Source organism: Dichomitus squalens (genome assembly GCF_000275845.1).
Source record: "Dichomitus squalens LYAD-421 SS1 unplaced genomic scaffold DICSQscaffold_42, whole genome shotgun sequence".
Taxonomy (NCBI): Eukaryota; Fungi; Basidiomycota; class Agaricomycetes; order Polyporales; family Polyporaceae; genus Dichomitus; species Dichomitus squalens.
In genome coordinates, this window is record NW_006766924.1 from 154093 (window position 1) to 171551 (window position 17459).

Sequence of the window (17459 nt, forward strand, 5' to 3'; positions counted from 1 at the left end):
GCGCCGCCTGCTCCTTGTCCCGGTGCGCACACCCCCACACGTCGTGCTGCGAGATCCCCGCCTCCCCCGTGAGCAGCCGGTGGTCGTGCGCGGCGTCGCCCGCGAGGTAGACCCACCCTCCGTCGGCAGACGTGCGCGCGAGGACGTTGACGTGCCCGGGGACGTGCCCAGGGCCCGCGTCGACGATGTACAGGCTCCCGTCGCCGTAGAAGTCGAGCGCGTGCGGGAACGGCCCGAGCGGCGGCCAGTCCGTGGGGTCGAGCCAGCGCGTGCGTCCCGCTGGGAGGAGGGTCGAGTCGAAGAGCGAGCTTGGGTCACCGGGGTAGCCACCCTCGATCAGGGGGCGCGCGCCGGCCCCAGCGAGGAACGTTGTGGCGGTGTAGGGCGCGGAGTCGCCGACGTGGTCGAAGTGGATGTGCGAGTAGCAGATGTGCTTGATGTCGGTGGGCTTGAGCCCGCCCTTGGCGAGCGCATCCGCCGCGTCCTCGGGGACGCTGATCCCGAAGGACATCTGGCGGATACGCTCGAGGTAGCCCGGGGTGAGGTTCTGGTAGTCCTTGCGGATGCCGAGGTCAAAGACGAAGGTGTCGTTGTTCTGTGTGTTGCGGAGGAGGAACGCAAGACAGGGCAGCTTCACCCGTTCCCCTGCCTTGGCGGTGTCAATGATGTAGTCGAGCGGGAGCTCGCAGGAGCCAGCCTCAAGAGCCGAGACTAGACAGTAAGCCTGACCAGATGGCTTGTGTGCGGGAAGATCTATGGCGTGTTGCATGGTATGTCTTGGTTGTACGTCAGCTGCAGTATCGTTACGCTCCATGCAGTCGCGCACCTACGAGTCTAAGGGAAAGCTGGGCGTAGCGGTCGAATCGAGCAGGAGCAGGCCCATGAGAGTGCTTGGTCATAACGTCATCGCATGCAGCAGGGAAAACGCTGCTGTATGTGTACAACTTCCATCGCTTCTGCACCCGTTTACTCTCTTAGTTGGGCGTGTTTCACCATCTTCATACACGGCTTGTCCAAATCACTCACTGGTACTACAACATTCGGGTCAGAGTCCACAACAGTCCAAGGCGCTATATACGTGGCACTGCCTATGTCTAAGTCAGTAAGTTAAAAACAAACGTCCGGAAACGGCACCACACCTATCGTCGACCTCCTTCGATCATACATGTGCGTCCGCACCAGTGTCCTTCCCCTGCTGCTCTCTCGCTCCCTCAGGCTTCCCATCCTCAGGCAAACCTCCAATCTCCCCAGTCTCGACCAGATCCTGCCATACCCGATCCGTCCAGTCCACCACCATCCCGACCTTCTTGAACGTCTCCCAAATCTCCCGCGCGAGCACGTCGTCTTCGAAGCCCTTAATGACTAGCGGCTTCCTGCGCTCCCTCTCCCAGGCCACGAACACGCTCTTCGGGTTGTCTAGCCCGAGATGCAGCCGCGGCCGCTTGCCCGGACGCTCCCTCCCCGTCTGCATGTGTACCGGCGTCGACGCCCGCCCATTAGGGGATGCGCTCCCAGACCTGCCTGATGGCCCAGGGGAGGAGACGAGCCACGCCGCAAGCGCCTGCATAAGGCGCTTTTGCAGGAGAAGGAACACCGGGTCGCGGGGCTGCAGGGTACGGTCCACCGCTGCGCGGAGACGCGCCTCCTCTTCGGGGCCGCATGGGTGCGCGTCGTCTGCGCATACGCGGCGGACGCGCACGACCTCGTCGGCGAGGTTGACGACCTTCGTGTTCTCTGTGCCGGGCTCCTCGTCGACGGACGACCGGAGTAACGTCCAGATGCGCTCGGTGAAGCTTGCGGGGTTGTCCCCCGAGGATGCGGGAAGGGAGGACGCGGGCAGACGGACGAGCGAGCGGAGGGATGCCGCAATGACGAGGGCCTGTAAGTAATTCTGCGCAGTGAGCAGTGCCGGAGTGGTGACGAAGAAGGGAGGGGGCAGTATGTTCTGCGGCGACTCAACATCCTCAGACTCTCCCGCATGTTGTTCTGGTGAGTCGGTACCAGGAATACGAATGGTAGGGAGAGGACAGGTGATAGGAGCGTTTGTCGCGAGCGCTTGGACCAGCCGATAGGCCCAGCGATGATGGGGAGGCTGCACGGTCTCTGCCCCTGGGTATACGGATGTGTCCAGTCCGCCCAGCCATGCCTTCCACGAGAGCTCGATGCGACCCGGCGCCCACAGCTGCAGGATGAGGCTCTTCTCGCGGAGCATAGCCTGCTGGGTGATCATCGCCTTCAGGTCCTTCTCCTCCACAGAGCCAACCATAAATTGGGACAGGTCGTCCTTCATCCATTCTGTGAGCTGAAGTATCGAGCGCGCAGTGTCGGCGACAAGACGCGCGAGCTCCTCAGTGGTCGCGAGTTGATTGGGCTCATCCAACGCCTGTATGAGACCATCTACGTACGCATCGCGCGCTGGACTAGCACGTTCTCGCAACGCTACAAGAATTTCGCGCAGGTGCGTCGCCGCGGACCGCAATGGCGCAGACGTGGGGGAGAGCGGTAGGGAGAGCGTGACAATGACGGGATGTCTCCCAGGGAGCAGCGGCTTGACAGCCTCAAGCAAGTCCTCGTACAGTCGTCGAAGCCGCGGCAACTGTTTGTCTGCTGAGGAGCTCGACAGCGACTCAAGTGCCTGCATCGAGCCGAAAGATGTCAGTAGAGACTGCGGGGACACTCTGGAAGGTTTCACACCTCGTTCCAAAACGCGCTGTGCACCATATCCTTCACCCGCACCTCCAACTCCGCAATCTTGTCGTCCTGCGCGTGCACGTTAGACCTTGGGGAGGACAACATAGAAATCAGCGATTTGCCCGGGGGGAGGACTTGCTGCGGATCCGTGACCAGCAAGTGGAGGAAGAACGTCTGGTTCAGCGCCTCAACAAGCTCTATGGGAAGGACCGTCGGCGTAGTAGTAGAAACGGGAAGCAGCGGAGCTGACAGGGGAGGTGGATGAACGATAGGGCGGTCGTGTGCGCCTTGCCGGACGCGATTCCTTGGATCCTCGGGTGGTGCTCGCGATGGTGCTTGTGATGCATCTATGTGCGCAATGCTGGAAGGGGTATCATGGGCATTGGCTTGTAGCAAGCCAAGCCTATTCTTCAGTTCACGAAGGGAGTCCTCGTCCTCCTTCGAAGGCTCCCAGTAGCCTTCCGTGGCGAGCATATCTAGATCATGTTGAAGTTGGTCAAACTTAACTTTGACATCTGGGAGGTCTGGCCGAACGCCGTTCAGCAGATGACGGAATTTTGGGAGGATACGCCGCAAAATCGGGTTCGCCGGATGAGCCCACGCTTGGGCTTGAAGTTTGGACAAGAGTTTCTCCATTATAGCGAGTACAACGGAGTGTGAGTACGACAGAGAAAGCGTCGCCTGAAGCTGCTCAACGCCGCCCACGAGAGTGATACCGATGCGGATGGTGGTAGTTATAAAGAAGTACAACTAGGAGGTGGTGGGAGAGCTGAGCAAGCCGCGAGAGGCACAACCAGCGAGTAGTATGACGAAATTGGGCGAACCTCCGAGATTCCCGGTGATCTCGGATCACCGGAGTCGACGCTCGGGCAACTGACCAGCCGAACTTGGCCCTCAACGTTCAACCACATCGATAGACAACAAATGCGATACATACACGAGACAGTACTACGCCTGCGTCAATTTCAAAACCTCCATTCCCTACAGATTTCGACCATCGAAGATTTTCGGCCTACTTATGCGATGCCCAAGAACTCGAACTCGAGGTACTGCTGCTCGGGGGGATGGTGTGGCCAACGCCCGGCGTGAGGATCGCCTGAATGTATGGGTCGTACGTTGCGTTCGAGTCACCGCTGGGCAGGTAGGGTTCAGAGACGTTAAAAGATGGGCGTGCTGGGGTATCCGAACACGGTCGTCCAGGGCTTGACCTCATAGAAGTTCTGCGGGTAGAGGGCTATATCGCTGTAGCCCGCCCACGCCGTCAGCCTATATATCTAGCAACTGCAAGCAGGGCGCCTGAAGGGGACTAAGTACACGTTTCCGTGCAAGATCTACACCTTCGGGAGCGCACCGCTGTAGCCAGGGTACGCGTCGTACACACGCCGCGCCCACTTCGCGCCGGTCAGGATGAGCCGACTCTCCGCGCACTGTCCCAGCCGTTCTCCATCTGGATACAATCCAGCAAGAACGCTCGCCATCATCGCGCCCGAGAACGACATCGAGGACGCGATTCGCGTCGGCGCCCCAGTTGGAAATTGTGTACCGGGCCGCAGAGGAGATGTCAAGCGAGCCGTTGCCGCCATTGTGTGGAGGGTAGCGTTGGAGGAGACGTCGCAGCAGGCACCGGGGTAAGGCTGCGAGCGGGGTGAGTAAAACTCAATGCTTCGAGAGCCGAAGTACAGTCTTCTCACAAGATTTGGGTGCGTTTAGCTTCCAGACGTACCACGGACCGTCGTGCCCGTGCAGCCAATACCTCCACACTAAACCCACTTAACCGCCTGCCCGGAAGCGAGACGGACGAGAGGTAGCAGTGCCACAAAGATTAGCGCAGGCTTGAGAGTGAACATGCCTAGAACTGTGTTGGGTGGGAGGGCTCTGGGGATGCATCATTGCTGTTGCTCACCTTCATACTGCTGCGCCTTTACACTGCTACGCCAACGTCTGTGCGCTGTGAGGTGAATTTACATGTCTGCCCAGACATTAGCATCTGTGCGTGATCCTGTTGGGCTCCGCGGTAGCAATACAGAAACCTCCTCGAGTGATTTGTCCGCGGAAGTGCCGTCGAAGGCGCTACGTACAGAGCGTCGGTTATGGTGCTCCATGAAGAAGTGGCTTGGACGGCACCCGAGCGCGTCAGTGTAGCCACTCCTGCTTTGTCGACGTCGCAAGCCGTTCGGGTACCTTAGGCGGATATAACGCGCCCTTTGGTTCACGTGCGTACCTGGCAGCCGTCATGAAATAGCTCCCGGGGGTTCGTCGTACTGATGCAGGAAGCCCTGGGGAGTTGCATGACAGTTCGTCCCTCCTCCGATGCTTATTCGTCTCGGGGGGATGACGTCCAGGGACAGCTGCGACATATGCCGTGGGGCGAAGACGAGATCCACATCCGTCACGGTACGTGCCAGTGTGCCTGATGTACATACCGCGCTTCTCCACCGTACTGCCGGTTTGATTGACCTCGAGAATGGATGTATCATGCAGGTAGAAACGAAGCTCTGACATGAGCCCTCGAGCACCAGTACTCACGTAGGTTCCGCCGCAAGGAGCTATTTGCCCTGTGGTCAGCGCATTGAAAGTTATGACAATCCTAATAAGGTTTATGATGATCATCTGGCTCTCGTAAACCTCTCCCTCATTTGGTGCTATTTGGTTGGGCGTCTCACCATGCCGCTCCCCCGGGCGGCCGGGCCGCATCCTAAGCATATCCAACCTTGTCTCTGCCACCGACACAACCTCCGGCCTCAGCTCGTAGGTTTCGCTAACATATTGATCTATAAACATATGCCTGCAGGGACCTCCGGAACTTTACGCCATTCGGCCAATAAATTTGTCGCTGGCGCGAGAAAAGGCTACGACAGCGCATCGCATCCGAGACACACCCCGCTTGTGATCAACGACTCCGCCCCATCGGTCACGACTTCCGGCCATCTGACTGCTGCAAGGATCATCGAGCTTGCCGCGCTCGAGTGGCCGTGACGGAATGGAGGATTGATTGGCCATTTTCTTCTCAGCCTGAAAGTCAGCTCCTTATTCTTATCGGAGCGCTTGGTATAGTTTGTTTGAAGTTCGCGCTAGTCCATGTAAGATGAATTCTGAACCTGTACTGGAAGTTCCTATGCGCGGATAAGGTCTTGATACTCTGGTATGGCGACGTCGTACTACACCTGTTGTGCCACTGACGGTAGTGCAGATGTACCCTGGAATCTGGACATGTCTCATCGTCACACTCGCCGGCCGATGGATGGAGTTCATCAAATTCGACCCCACATCAGCAATAGGCCACCCTCCACATTATGACAGAGAGAAGTGGTATTCCTTCTCATAAGCTCGACGCTACTCTCAGAATGCGGGAAAATCTGCAACATACTACTCACATGCCCGTAGGCTCTCAGACAGATGAAGTGGGGAGAGCACGCACGGCCGATTCCTTCGGTTACTCCGGTAGTCGTCCAATGGCGACTCGCCGTGCCGCGCGTAAGCCGCCTCTGTCGACCGCTCAACGAGCCTCCGGTGCCGCTGGTACTACGGCAAGTAGGCGCATCCGGGAACCTGGCGCAACTTTGGGCGATTCGCGGTTCGTTCCGTGCACGCAGGATCTAGTGGGCCGGCTGGGGTGATTGATGTGCTTGACTCCGAGGTCACAGGGCGTGTCGCTCGCATCAGGCATATGGAGCTGGACCGGGGTAGGAGTATAGACTTCTGGGAGGAAGCTCGGGCACAAGAATAAGAGCTAGATGAGAACCCGGTAGCGGCTTGATCCCGAACAGCGTGGCCTCCGACTATCGCTCGTGTGGGGGGACCCGCTTCCTGGACGTTCGGGCTTGGGCAGCCCCGCCAGACAACAAGGAAGGGGCTGGACGGGGGGGAGTGGTGTAGGCACTTCTGCCCACATGTAGTATCGGGTCCCGAGAGAATAGAGACGAGCCTGAACATGGTCCACAGATCGTTGCGCAGCATCGAGAGCCTGTTGGCTCCAGAGGAGGAGGAAGTATGACCCTCAGTGGGTCGTGAAAAGGATACACATCCTCTGGAAGCGTCAGTCCCTAGAAGAAACGACTCACCGGGTTCATGGGCACTGGGAGATGTAGCACAAGAGGTTGTACTACAACGGATGATGTCTATGTCCACTAGGGAGACCGATCTGACAGGAGATGTCGCTCTCCGAGTGGAAGAACAAGCGACGGGGAAAGCTCACCTTTTTTCCGTTTGTACATCGGGGCCATGTGCGCCCTTGTTTTCAAGTCGCCTTCGGCCAGGGTTGCCTCGCAGGGCAAATAGGGGGTAGCTAGGAAACTTCGTAGGCTCCGATTCGGAAGGTACTACGCACCTCTAGTCCTGTGTACAGACAACCATTTTCGAGGCGTCGAGATATTGCAACTCCAGGAGATCCAGTGCGTCCGCCAGACTAAGGTCCAATGTTCAACGGACGGTCATCGTAAGACGAGGGGATGCTATTGACGATGGTTGGGACCCGTGGGGAGTGAGTGACATTTTGTTCTGCCAACGCCACGCTCGTGGCTTAGCCTTGGACAAGAGTGGGGTGTCAATGGGGGTAGACGGTAGGGAGAGCGTTGGATCTACGGTTATGCTGGGTTGATTGCTCGCTGTACAAATCTATCCGGGAATTTTGACTAGATAAGAATTCCTTATGGGAGGGTCCCTGTGCGAAAGGAGCTCGTTCTCTGCGCCGTCCCATTGGAGACAGCCGTGACGCCCCACAGGGTTCAGTTCATTCCGAGTCCGTGCTACTATTGCTTCCCGAAAATTTATGCGAGGAAGAGCCTGCCGACGCGTGTACTGCCTTCGCCTTTGTGCGCGCCGCTACGTCATGCATCACAAAGGCTGGTGCATCCTTGGCATAGATCGAGAGGTCACGGTTGTCTGGTGGGGGCGAAGGGTCGCAGGCACTGTGTAGCAGATTCGACCTCATTCATGTTTTTGTAGTCTCACGTAGAATTTGGCAGTCGGAAGATGCTGGCGGTCGGAGCCTTGGATTGGGTGTATCTTGACTTCGTAGAAGTATGGTTCTTCTTTTACCGGCGAGCGGACGGAAGGAAACGCGATGGCGGGTACAACGCGCCGATGGCTTTTTGTTGAGGGCAGGGGATAACTGCCGGATGCGGCTCTGCTTGAATCCGATGAGAATCTGCCTGTCCGTGTTGGCTAAGGAAGAGCTAAAGGCTGGTATGGACCTTGACCATATTCTCGCCAAGAGAGGGCCAGTCATTTGGCATGAGAGCAACGCCGGAGACGCCAACGTCCGATCGCCATGTGAGCTGGTCATGAACCACCCACCCCCCGCCTACCTTTGCATGCCAACCGACTACTCAATTGCCAGGTCTGAGCAATGTGAGCAAATTTACATGACTATGTGCGTATGTAGGGAGGAAATGTGTACAAAAAACTACAGCTCATCTGCGACGCACGTACCGCGGTCCGCCTGTGCTAAACGGCTCCAGGGCCCATTACTTCTGACACCCGCCAGTCATGGTACGGTCTCAGCGTATAAGGCGATCGCAAGGGACTGCCGTATGTATGGCTGGGAAGACAGAAGGCAATGGAGGGGACAATGCGCCACAGCGGCGTAGAAACGTACCATTCGAACTCCTTAGCTTCGGCACCATTCCTCCAGTGTCGACAGGCCTATGTATGTCTTCGAGACGGGTCTTCCTTCTCGCAGCCCTCGGACATCTGCAGGGGAGCAGAGTATCATGCGAGCGAAGCGACACGGAGCCTACAACGTCGATCCCCACCTGGTATTGGGACGAATAACGTTTCAACACGATTGCATCCACACGGGGAAGGTTTGCAGATTGCGATGGCAATTGTTAGGTCCAGCTAAAGGCCGAACCCGAGGATATGGTCCAGATAGCTGGCAGCGGCAGCCATGAGATCAGGAAAAGGCACCGCGATAGCCTAAGCCACATCGTCCAAGTACATGCGGGAGACGTCGACTGTCTGCAACGACCTCTCGACGCGAAGGAAGTGATTTGGGTGCATCGTGGGGCCGGTCGCGGTGGGCTGGACCGAACTGAAGCGGAATTGGGGTTGTGGATGGTTGTAGGACGGGTTCGCGTGAGGTCCCTGATGACGACGGTGAGCGGCCGGCGCCGGACTAGATCCCGCCCGCGAGGACGCTTCCACCACCGTTGGCGCACTGCAACATTCGAAGCCCGGGCTCGTTCCAGATGGAGTCGTCCAAAGGTGGGGCTTGCAACGTATGTATCCAGCTTCAAACGACCGTACATATTGGTCAACACCCGGATACGGCAGCTGTTGCTATGTCTTGCAGATTCCCTCGCTCGTCCGTCGTCTCTCCTCCGTCTCCCATCTTCCCCTCCGCGATTCTACGCGAGGTACGTCCCGGTCCTCAACGTTCCTGTCTTCTTGCTGGGCATGTGTGGGACGGACACAGGAACGGTGAGACCAATCCACTGCTGAAGCTTGTGCTGGGACGCTTTCCATCGCAGTGAAGTGATGCCCGCGCACCGTCTCTCTTTCTGCATACCTTCCAATAATGCGAGGTCGGTGAGATGTCCATGGAGCTTGACGTGGAAGAGGATGCCTACCCGGAGTCGCTTCGCTAGAAGGCTCTGGACCACGGCTCCCGTATCAGCGAGCAGGAACTCGAGTAGGGATGGTAGGACGCCGCCGCACTGGAACAGCCGACCGGTCAAGCCCTTGCGCTTTTCTTCCCTTCATACCGCGCTGTCTCCTACAGGTCCCCAATGTCGGGCAACAATCAAAGCACATCATCGTAATGGCGAGAGGACTTACGATGTTGTGGACAAGGCTGCCGCGAAGGCATACGGCTAGCTATGAGTCTCTGTCAGTAACTTGACTGCGGGGCATATGTGGTACGCAAATTCTCCCTGTACAGTCCCTCAACGGACCGGACCGGGCTCCGCGAGGACATTTGCTCCTTGGTGAGTGTCACATCCGAAGGCGCAAGACATCCTATGCAACCGGGGCCCCACTGTACTGGAGCGGCGATCCACAGAGGCGCCACTTTGGGGCGGGCGGGCCAAAGCGGCAATGCCGGCCCTGGAAGCAACCCGGAGTTGCCCTATTGGTGTTGTGGTATGTCACGAAACAAAGAAACGAGGTCGGTCTATCGTGTCGAAGGGAAAACCATTCACGAGGTGCACTCCGGGGCAGGATTGATTGAGAGTACGACACCTTTGCACGAACGGACAGCTGCTCTCGCACGCCTGGGCTACGAAGAAGTCTGATACACCTAGTGTGGGCTAGGGAATATGCGGTGGACAACCCGTGCGTGCGGATTGGGGGGGAAAGTGCATTATCGGCTGAAATGCTGATAGACCATCGTTTGAAGTGCATCCCTAGGACGCACGCGGCCGAACTCACCAATATGAATTGCAGGGGCGACAACGCCTCCACTGTAGAGGACCATGGAAGAACCGGGGGACACTATAACCCGGGCAGAGCTGGCGGACCCTAGAGACCACCGCGAAAATCTGCGAACGTCCAGAATATGGAGGCAAATCAGCTCAGGTCCGACGCAGGCGACGCAGTCGGGAGTGTACGAGCGCAGAGAGGTGACTTGGCCGGAGGTGGTGGCTGGGAACAACACAGCGAGCGGTTGAACGAGTTCGCGAAGACCGCAGGCTTATTCCGGTCATGGTCTCGCCCAACACTGTTGTCAAGGCCTACCACTACCATCGACAGAATCCTCTGGCCCTCTGCACTAATATGTTCTCATGCTCTGGACATCAGAGAGCCGTTGGATGCTCTGTAACCCCCGCTCATCGTCTCTCGCTTGCCACACCTCTCCGTCTTTTGGCCACTCGACAGACTGCCTCCACGGGTATTTCACCCCGTGCGTGCAGAAACTGACTGCTTCCTCTGTATCCTCTGTATTGCCCCTCTACCCTCCCTTGCTTGGTCGGGTGTTCAAAAACGTTCCAGTAGCGGCTAGAAGAAGGCTCGGCGCCGGTGAAGCATGGTTTGAGTTGGCCCGCAGGTCGCACTATATTCCGCAGCTACGATGGAAGGCCGATCGGCCTGGCTTTTGGCTCTGGGCAGCTGGTGAGCCGAGTCCCTCTTGACTCACGGTTTCTGTCTGGTGAAAGTTGTTCCGATGGCTCGCGCTTCGTCCCACCCCAGCCCACTCGAACTCAAAAGTTCGTGGCCCCTGCATAGGAGCCTGCGCCTCCTCGTGAACTCTCCTCAAGGTGGGGGAGACTCCCAACCCAATGCCTCCGAAGGGCCCTTGAACCAAGTTTCGACGTTTCCTGCGTCACGATCCCTAAGTCCGCTATTTTCATTTGTCCCAATGCACCATCTCTGCCCGGAGCACCGTTGGTCCATTCCTCCGCTGTCCACGCCCCTAGACACCTCATCTATCCGCTACTTCGGTCCATCCGACCACAGCAAACGCGCGCACCGCTGATCTTTCTCGCCTCATGAAATGCGAGGTGCGCAAGTTTCCTCAGGGTCCTCGCATATTTCCGAGGATCCACCCCCTTGTCTCATCCCAACGTAGAGTTCACTATCGCTGGCTGTAGCCCTTCCACCTCGTTTCGAATACACCGTTCACCTCGCGGAGTACGCGCCCCAGACTCCAGACGACGTCACCTTCACGGCTGTCGATCCTCCCCCCCCCGCCTTTAACAAGTGGCGTCCTGCACGCTTGCGTGCACCAGAACAGACTGGCGCACATCCCTGCACTCCCTGCATTCTTTGCAGCTGCACCGCCGTTGTGCTCACATTTACGCAATCATCTCCAGGGGTCGCTTGGGCCTCGCCTTTGAGCATCCTGGCAGAGCCGAAATTGTATCCAGAGATGTGCGAGTGCCCAGAACGAATGTAAGGGACTGCACGGAGGGCAGATGATGATGTCGCGACGTCTCTTCGTCCTTCGGTCAACCTGTCTGTTTTGACGTTACGAGCGGCTGTGGACGCAAACAATTCACTTTTTGAGTGCACAGATGAACCCCACTAATGAGAACGTGCAAGGGGCTGCAAACGATGCATACTCTTCTGTTTGACGTACAGATCAATATTACAATTCGCGAAGCGGTCGGGAACGGGAGTCGCGTAGTCTATGGAATACGGGGACACGAGCCGACAGCGTGGAAAGCAAGACATCCAGAAATCAAGGACGGAAGCGATACGGAAGGGGCTTGCATGGCGAGCTACTGGACGACGGAGACAATAAACTTCGCTTGCACCCGGCCCTACTCGATCGTCTTGAGGGGATCAACAACGACCATTCACGGGGAAATTCCAGGCCAGTCGCCGGAATGCCGGGAGTGTCCAGGAGATGCGCCGAGCTCGTCATTGGGTGGCCACGACGCCTGACTCTCAGGGCTGCCTGCCGCGCCAGATTCCGGGTCGCTGGGGCGGTTTTTGTTAGTCTTTTTCTTGCGTTCGGACGTCCGAATATTGACATGCATGCCGTATAAGGATAGCCGCTAGCATCGCCGGACCGTTAATTCAACGGCCGCAAGGCAGGAGAACAACGAAGGGACGCACCCTCGTGAGTGCGGTTGAGGGGGCCAGACCGGGGAACGACTTCGACGACCAGATTCTGAAGACTCCTCCAAAGCAGCTGGCGAGAATCGGGGTGGTCGAGGACGCTCCCGGCACATCTGTCGTCCGTGCGAAGATGCTGAAGACGCGATAGCGGAGGGTGTACGATCCCTCCTGTTGGACAGCAAGGTCCTGTGTTGTGGGGAAGAGGTAAAATCGAACATCAATCTCCGCGCATCTTAACAGGCGAGTCGGACGACGACGCACATTGAACACGAAGGCTAGCGTCGGTCTCGAGTTGAATTCCATATTCACAGCACTAGCCACCCTCGCCCCTGCGAGGAGGTATGTGCAATTGGATGATTCAGTGATGGCGTAATTGCTGAAATAAGCTATGACATGGTCCGATGTCTGCGCGGATGAGCTGGCTGACTCCTGTACACCCGTAGAACTCAACAGTGCTGTGTAATCCATTGTTGAAGCCTGGGACTGATGCGGTACGGCACAGCGGCGCAAGCGGGCGGCAACCGTCAATATTCCCGAAGCTTATCAAGGCTCTTGACATACCTGAGGACTGGGACCTTGCCAGAATGACGTCGCCGCGGAGGAGGACCCAGCGCTGCGCACGAACGAAACATGAGCAAACGCTATTCAAGAGCTTCGGTGAGCGTCCGTACCCCGCCGGGGCATATAGTGGGAACGGCTGGTGCGGAGGACCGCTTTGGGCAAAGGCACCATATGGAATTGTGTTGGTCGAGACGGGGTTCACAATGATACCAGTCATGGGAGTTGAGCCGAGGTCCCGATTATTGATGCCCTCGGGCGTCAGCTCATCTGGGATCGGGAAAAGATCAACTTGACAAACGAGGCCAAGGACGAGGGTGTCGCTAGGCCCACGACGGTCAGGCATTAGTGGTTGTGGACTAACTGCGTTAGGACTGACTCGTAAGTGGTGATCTCCCTCTCGTACTGCGCCGGAGTACCGAAGTGCACCACCTCGAAGAACCGGACCTGCACAACAGGGGGTGGGTCGAGCGGCCGCCTGTCCTTCCGAGCGAATCTGTTATGTCGTACGGCCATCAGCACCCTCGGGCCATCTATGTTACACGATAAACATAAGCGCGCACTTTCTTCCAGCGTCGGCCTTCTGCAGCTCCGTAGTCGCCGTGCGGATAGTTCTCCCCACGAATGGCCCCTGTGAGAATGTGATGGGTAGACCCCCAAGGCCTGCACCGACAGCAAGTGGGATCTGTAGATAGGTCTCAGCAGCGTTCCGCGCTCTACGGAGGGAGACATACCGGGTACGGCCTCTGATCGGCCATGTCGACGAAGGAAATACAGAAGGCTGGAGGGGAGGGATTGAGCGCTGCTGGGCCGAGCAACTTAGAGACGCAGAGGAGTGGGACCTTAAGGGAAACAAGTGGGAATTGGCCAGTCCTCAAAGTCCTTTCATATGACGGCCATCAGGGCAAATGAGAACCTAGTCTGCTATCCTTCCTAATGCGGAGCGCCGAGCTCGATGTGAACAGCATTGTTCCATAGAGTGGTTTGCGGAAGAGATTCATGACCGACCGCAATGTTTGTTTGCACGAACTCGAGGCGACAACAATCTTGTACCAACCATACGGCGGAGCTGTCTAAGTGGAGGAGGGAAGTCGGGCTAGAGCAAGTCCTGGTTGGTTTGGAATATCAAAGCCCGACTGTTTGCGCAGGAGAAACGGTGACTCGCTCAGAGACAACGCAATGATTGGTCGCCTACAAATGGACCCCGCAAGCGGGTATGTGGAGTAGCACCCGGACCATTAGTTAACGCCGCAGAATTGTGGTTGAAGGCACCGGACTGACGCACCGAGCGCCAGAGGAAGAAGACTTGCCATTTCCGACCGATCCAGATTGCGTTGGTCCTGTGAAGCACATCTTCGGAGGAAAAATCGCGACAATTGTGCGCGCCGTCCGTAGAAATTTGTGGATATCCAACTATTCTAGGTATACACATAAACTGCGGCCATACCATGCGGATACATGTAGCCAATCTTCAGGTCCGCGCCTTCCCGGCCGGCGCAGCTTCCCAAGCTCCAAACGCATCATCGTCTATGTATGTCGCAGCGTCGGGCCGGGTAAGCGTCGCGTCCGAATCCGATGATGAGGATGTACGCCTCCTGGCCTCAACTTCGTCGTCATCGTCGTGGTCTTGGGAAAGCATACCGGCTTCTTCGCCTTCTCCACGCGATCGCCTCCGGCTTCGCGGCAAGCTTCTCTGACTCGCGTTTGCGTTCGCGGTCAGCGTAAGGGACTTGCCGGACGCTGTGCGCTGGGCCCGAGGAGAGCTGGGCTGCAAACGAGGTGATCGCGGAGACCGCGGAGAGCGTACACCGCCACTCTCGTCTTCGTCATCGCTCGCGTCGCCGAGCTGCCACATCGCCGCATCGTCGTGCTCGGCGTCCGCGCCCTGCTGGAGCGCTTCCTCCTCCTCCAGACCGGGAGTGACAAAAGTAGCTTTGGTCGCGCTTCGATGGCCGCGTCCTCTTGGCGGGTCACCGGATGAGGGTGCCGCAGCCTTGGGCTCTGGCTTCTTGTACGTGAGAAGCACGACCCCGGAGACTAGCACGATCATGGCGCAGAATATGAGGAAAAGGCCCCAAGACGGGTAGGCGTCGACCTCGTCGTTGAAGATCTGTCAGCAAGTAATCGCAAAGTGAGCGAGAACAAAGGCTGACGCTAGGATGCGCCGTACCAGAGAATCGAGAAATCTGATAGTGGAACGATTGAGTATAGTTTCCAATGACAGATGGTGATTCGAACGCACCCTAAGCCCGTGTAAACGCCGTAGAAGACGGGAACGACGAGGGTCGAGTCGTATACGGCAAGGCCCTTGTTCAAGCAGATGATCTGACACACAGCTGTGACAGCTAAGAAGATGAATGTGAAGATCACCGACGCGTGCCCGAATTGATTTCCGGTGTTCTCATGCGACATGGCGCCGGAGATGAGCTTCACACTGTGGAGGTGATTGTGAGCCGACGAATCCTCGCGTTCGATTGGCAACAATTGGTCTACGTACGACGCCTTCGCGAACACCAGTGTCGCCCCCGCAAGTCCGCCACCACAGCATGCCCAGCCAATGCCGAGCGTCCAGGCTATGCGCTTGTCATTGTGTGCCGCAGTCCACAGTTCGAGCTTCTCCCTCGTCCACATCATCGCGTTGTCCCAAAACGCAAGCACTTTCCCCGCGAAGGTGGGTGGAGTGATAAGCCCGCCAGCGCGCGCTCGCATGCCCGCAAAAGGCTCCGCTGTCAAGTCGGCACGCGCGGCAAGGACTTGGTCAAGATGTGAGGTGAAGACGTAAAGGGACAGAAGGGCGAAGAACATGAAGAAGAAATAAGCGAGCCAGTTGCCGCGAGACCATAATTCGGTGAGGTGTTTTGCATCTGTTTCCGTGGCGAGACCGCTATTGATCGAGCCGAATGCGACGATGCCAATTACGCCGATGATTACTATGATAGTACCCTGTGAGACCATGAGCATTTTTGACAGTTACAGATTACAGTCAAAGAGCGACGCACGTATATGTCGGTCTTCGTGACGGGAGTATTAACCAAAAATTTCGCGAACAGGAAGTTGAAAATTAAGGATGTGGAGCCCAAAGGTGCGACATATTCTGGGGTCGACTTCAGCTGGGACTCACAAGATGGTAGACGAGAATGACAAACCTGCACGCATGTACTCCAGAGCAAGAGTGCTTCCAATCAGCTGCGATAAACTGTATGACACATCAGCATATGTTCCAATTGTCCCGGAGTAAGGAAAAAGGTCGTGCGAGACGGCTCTGGCGTGAAACCGGAATATGGTTGACAACCGGTCCTCATTATCTTGCCAGGGTCTCTGGCCAGATTGGGACGCACATATCATAGCTATTATGCCTACTATTCACTAGCTCATGACAAGCAGGGGGCGAGTTCCCTCATTCGCGTACCATCGCGGGTGAGCTGAGGCACGGATACACTTCCATATTGCGATATGCTCTGCAAGAAGTGGAGGCTGAGGTCCGGAGGGCCATACGCGGTACCCTTGCAGCCCGAGGAGTATCAATGAAGCCCTGAATTCCTGCGCTGATCCGTCATAGGAGTGCCAGGCATACTCGAGAGAGGGTGTCCCGAGGACCGGTCTGTGGGAGATGGCGAGAGAACAGGGGCCCGGGCACAACCGACCGAAGAACGCTGCTTCTCGAAGTCGCTTCTACTTCAAGCAACGCCGTTTCCACCGACTCTTCGACGAACACTCGTTCGAACGGTGTGCAATCATATGGAGAAATGAGCTGTCGCGGAACGGTCAAAGCTGGCTTCCGACTTCCTAGGCTACTTAAGGTCCTTTCGCAGGCGAATTGGAACCGCTTGTGTAGATAGCTTCGGCATCGCTCCCAGTTCAGCTATGGCTGAGGTGGGTATCCCGCGCATCGCTTCGGCTGCTAATAATCAACCTGCAATAGGGCGGGTACAATGCATCTACAGGACATAGCAGGCAGATTGGGGAGATCCAATCCGGTGCTGAGCCGATTGCGGAAAAAACTCTATGTGACTCCTTTCGCAATCGGTTTAGAACAGGTGATTCGAGCTCCTCTTTGGTGTTGAACGGGAGAAACGGCGATTCAAAGCCGCCAGCGAGAAGACTCTATTCGCGTACTCGATTTGTGATCGATGATCAGAGAACGGATTGCCCTCCAAAAACGAGTACTCTGACCGCCCGTTTGACTGCGAAGGCTGCGTGGCACGGATCCGTATTCGTTCGACCAAACCCGCTCAACAATCCGCATCGCACGAACGTGCTCAGAAGTATGAAAGAAGTAGAACACTCACATGTATAATAGCATTCCAAGCAGCCATAAGGGTCGTAACCAGTCTTGTCGTCGTGCAGATTTCGGTATTGCACTTGTGCGCACCTAGTGCCATCCGTTCAAGGGGCTGCCTAGCTTCAGCGTACGAGCGGAATGAACTCACATGGTCCAGCTTCGTCAAGTTGAGTCCGGCAGCATTAAGAATGGATGCCAGAAGGATGATAGCGAGGCCAATGATGAAAGCCACCACGGGGCTGGCATGGTGAGCCGGCACGGAGTCGCTAGGAGGTACTTCTGGCGTAGCGGTGGCTGTCTGGAGGGCCGAGGTCGCAGTGTCGGAGAAAGAGGTCGTTGAGGCGTCCATGCACACAGTCGCTGGCTGTCGAGCAAGGAGCACAACGGGGAGGGGTGGGGAACGAGAACGGGTATGACGGTGTCGAGG

At 57.0% G+C, this 17459-nt stretch overlaps 3 protein-coding genes across 3 annotated transcripts; all 3 read right to left on the reverse strand.

The window, feature by feature from the left end:
* Positions 1-544: 544 nt before the first annotated feature.
* On the reverse strand, positions 545-2934 carry DICSQDRAFT_91045 (uncharacterized protein). Its single transcript, XM_007368980.1, has 3 exons — positions 2695-2934; positions 827-2635; positions 545-776 (listed from the first exon to the last, which is right to left on the reverse strand). Exons 1-2 carry the CDS (start codon positions 2794-2796, stop codon positions 1160-1162), a joined length of 1578 nt encoding a protein of 525 aa, XP_007369042.1. The 5' UTR covers positions 2797-2934; the 3' UTR covers positions 545-776; positions 827-1159.
* Positions 2935-11927: 8993 nt separating this feature from the next.
* On the reverse strand, positions 11928-13429 carry DICSQDRAFT_67456 (uncharacterized protein; the record flags this gene model as incomplete). The annotated part of the gene is made up of 6 exons (XM_007368981.1): positions 11928-12128; positions 12190-12378; positions 12454-12647; positions 12823-13073; positions 13130-13246; positions 13314-13429. Coding segments are annotated over 6 exons (1068 nt in total), but the record flags the coding sequence as incomplete, so codon positions are not given.
* A 792-nt stretch (positions 13430-14221) lies between these two features.
* Positions 14222-17417, reverse strand: DICSQDRAFT_110544 (uncharacterized protein; the record flags this gene model as incomplete). Its single annotated transcript, XM_007368982.1, has 9 exons — positions 17181-17417; positions 17040-17122; positions 15897-15946; positions 15750-15844; positions 15248-15693; positions 14993-15184; positions 14921-14936; positions 14490-14860; positions 14222-14420 (listed from the first exon to the last, which is right to left on the reverse strand). The coding sequence occupies exons 1-9, from the start codon at positions 17379-17381 to the stop codon at positions 14222-14224; spliced, it is 1653 nt and encodes a 550-aa protein (XP_007369044.1). The 5' UTR covers positions 17382-17417.
* Positions 17418-17459: the final 42 nt, after the last annotated feature.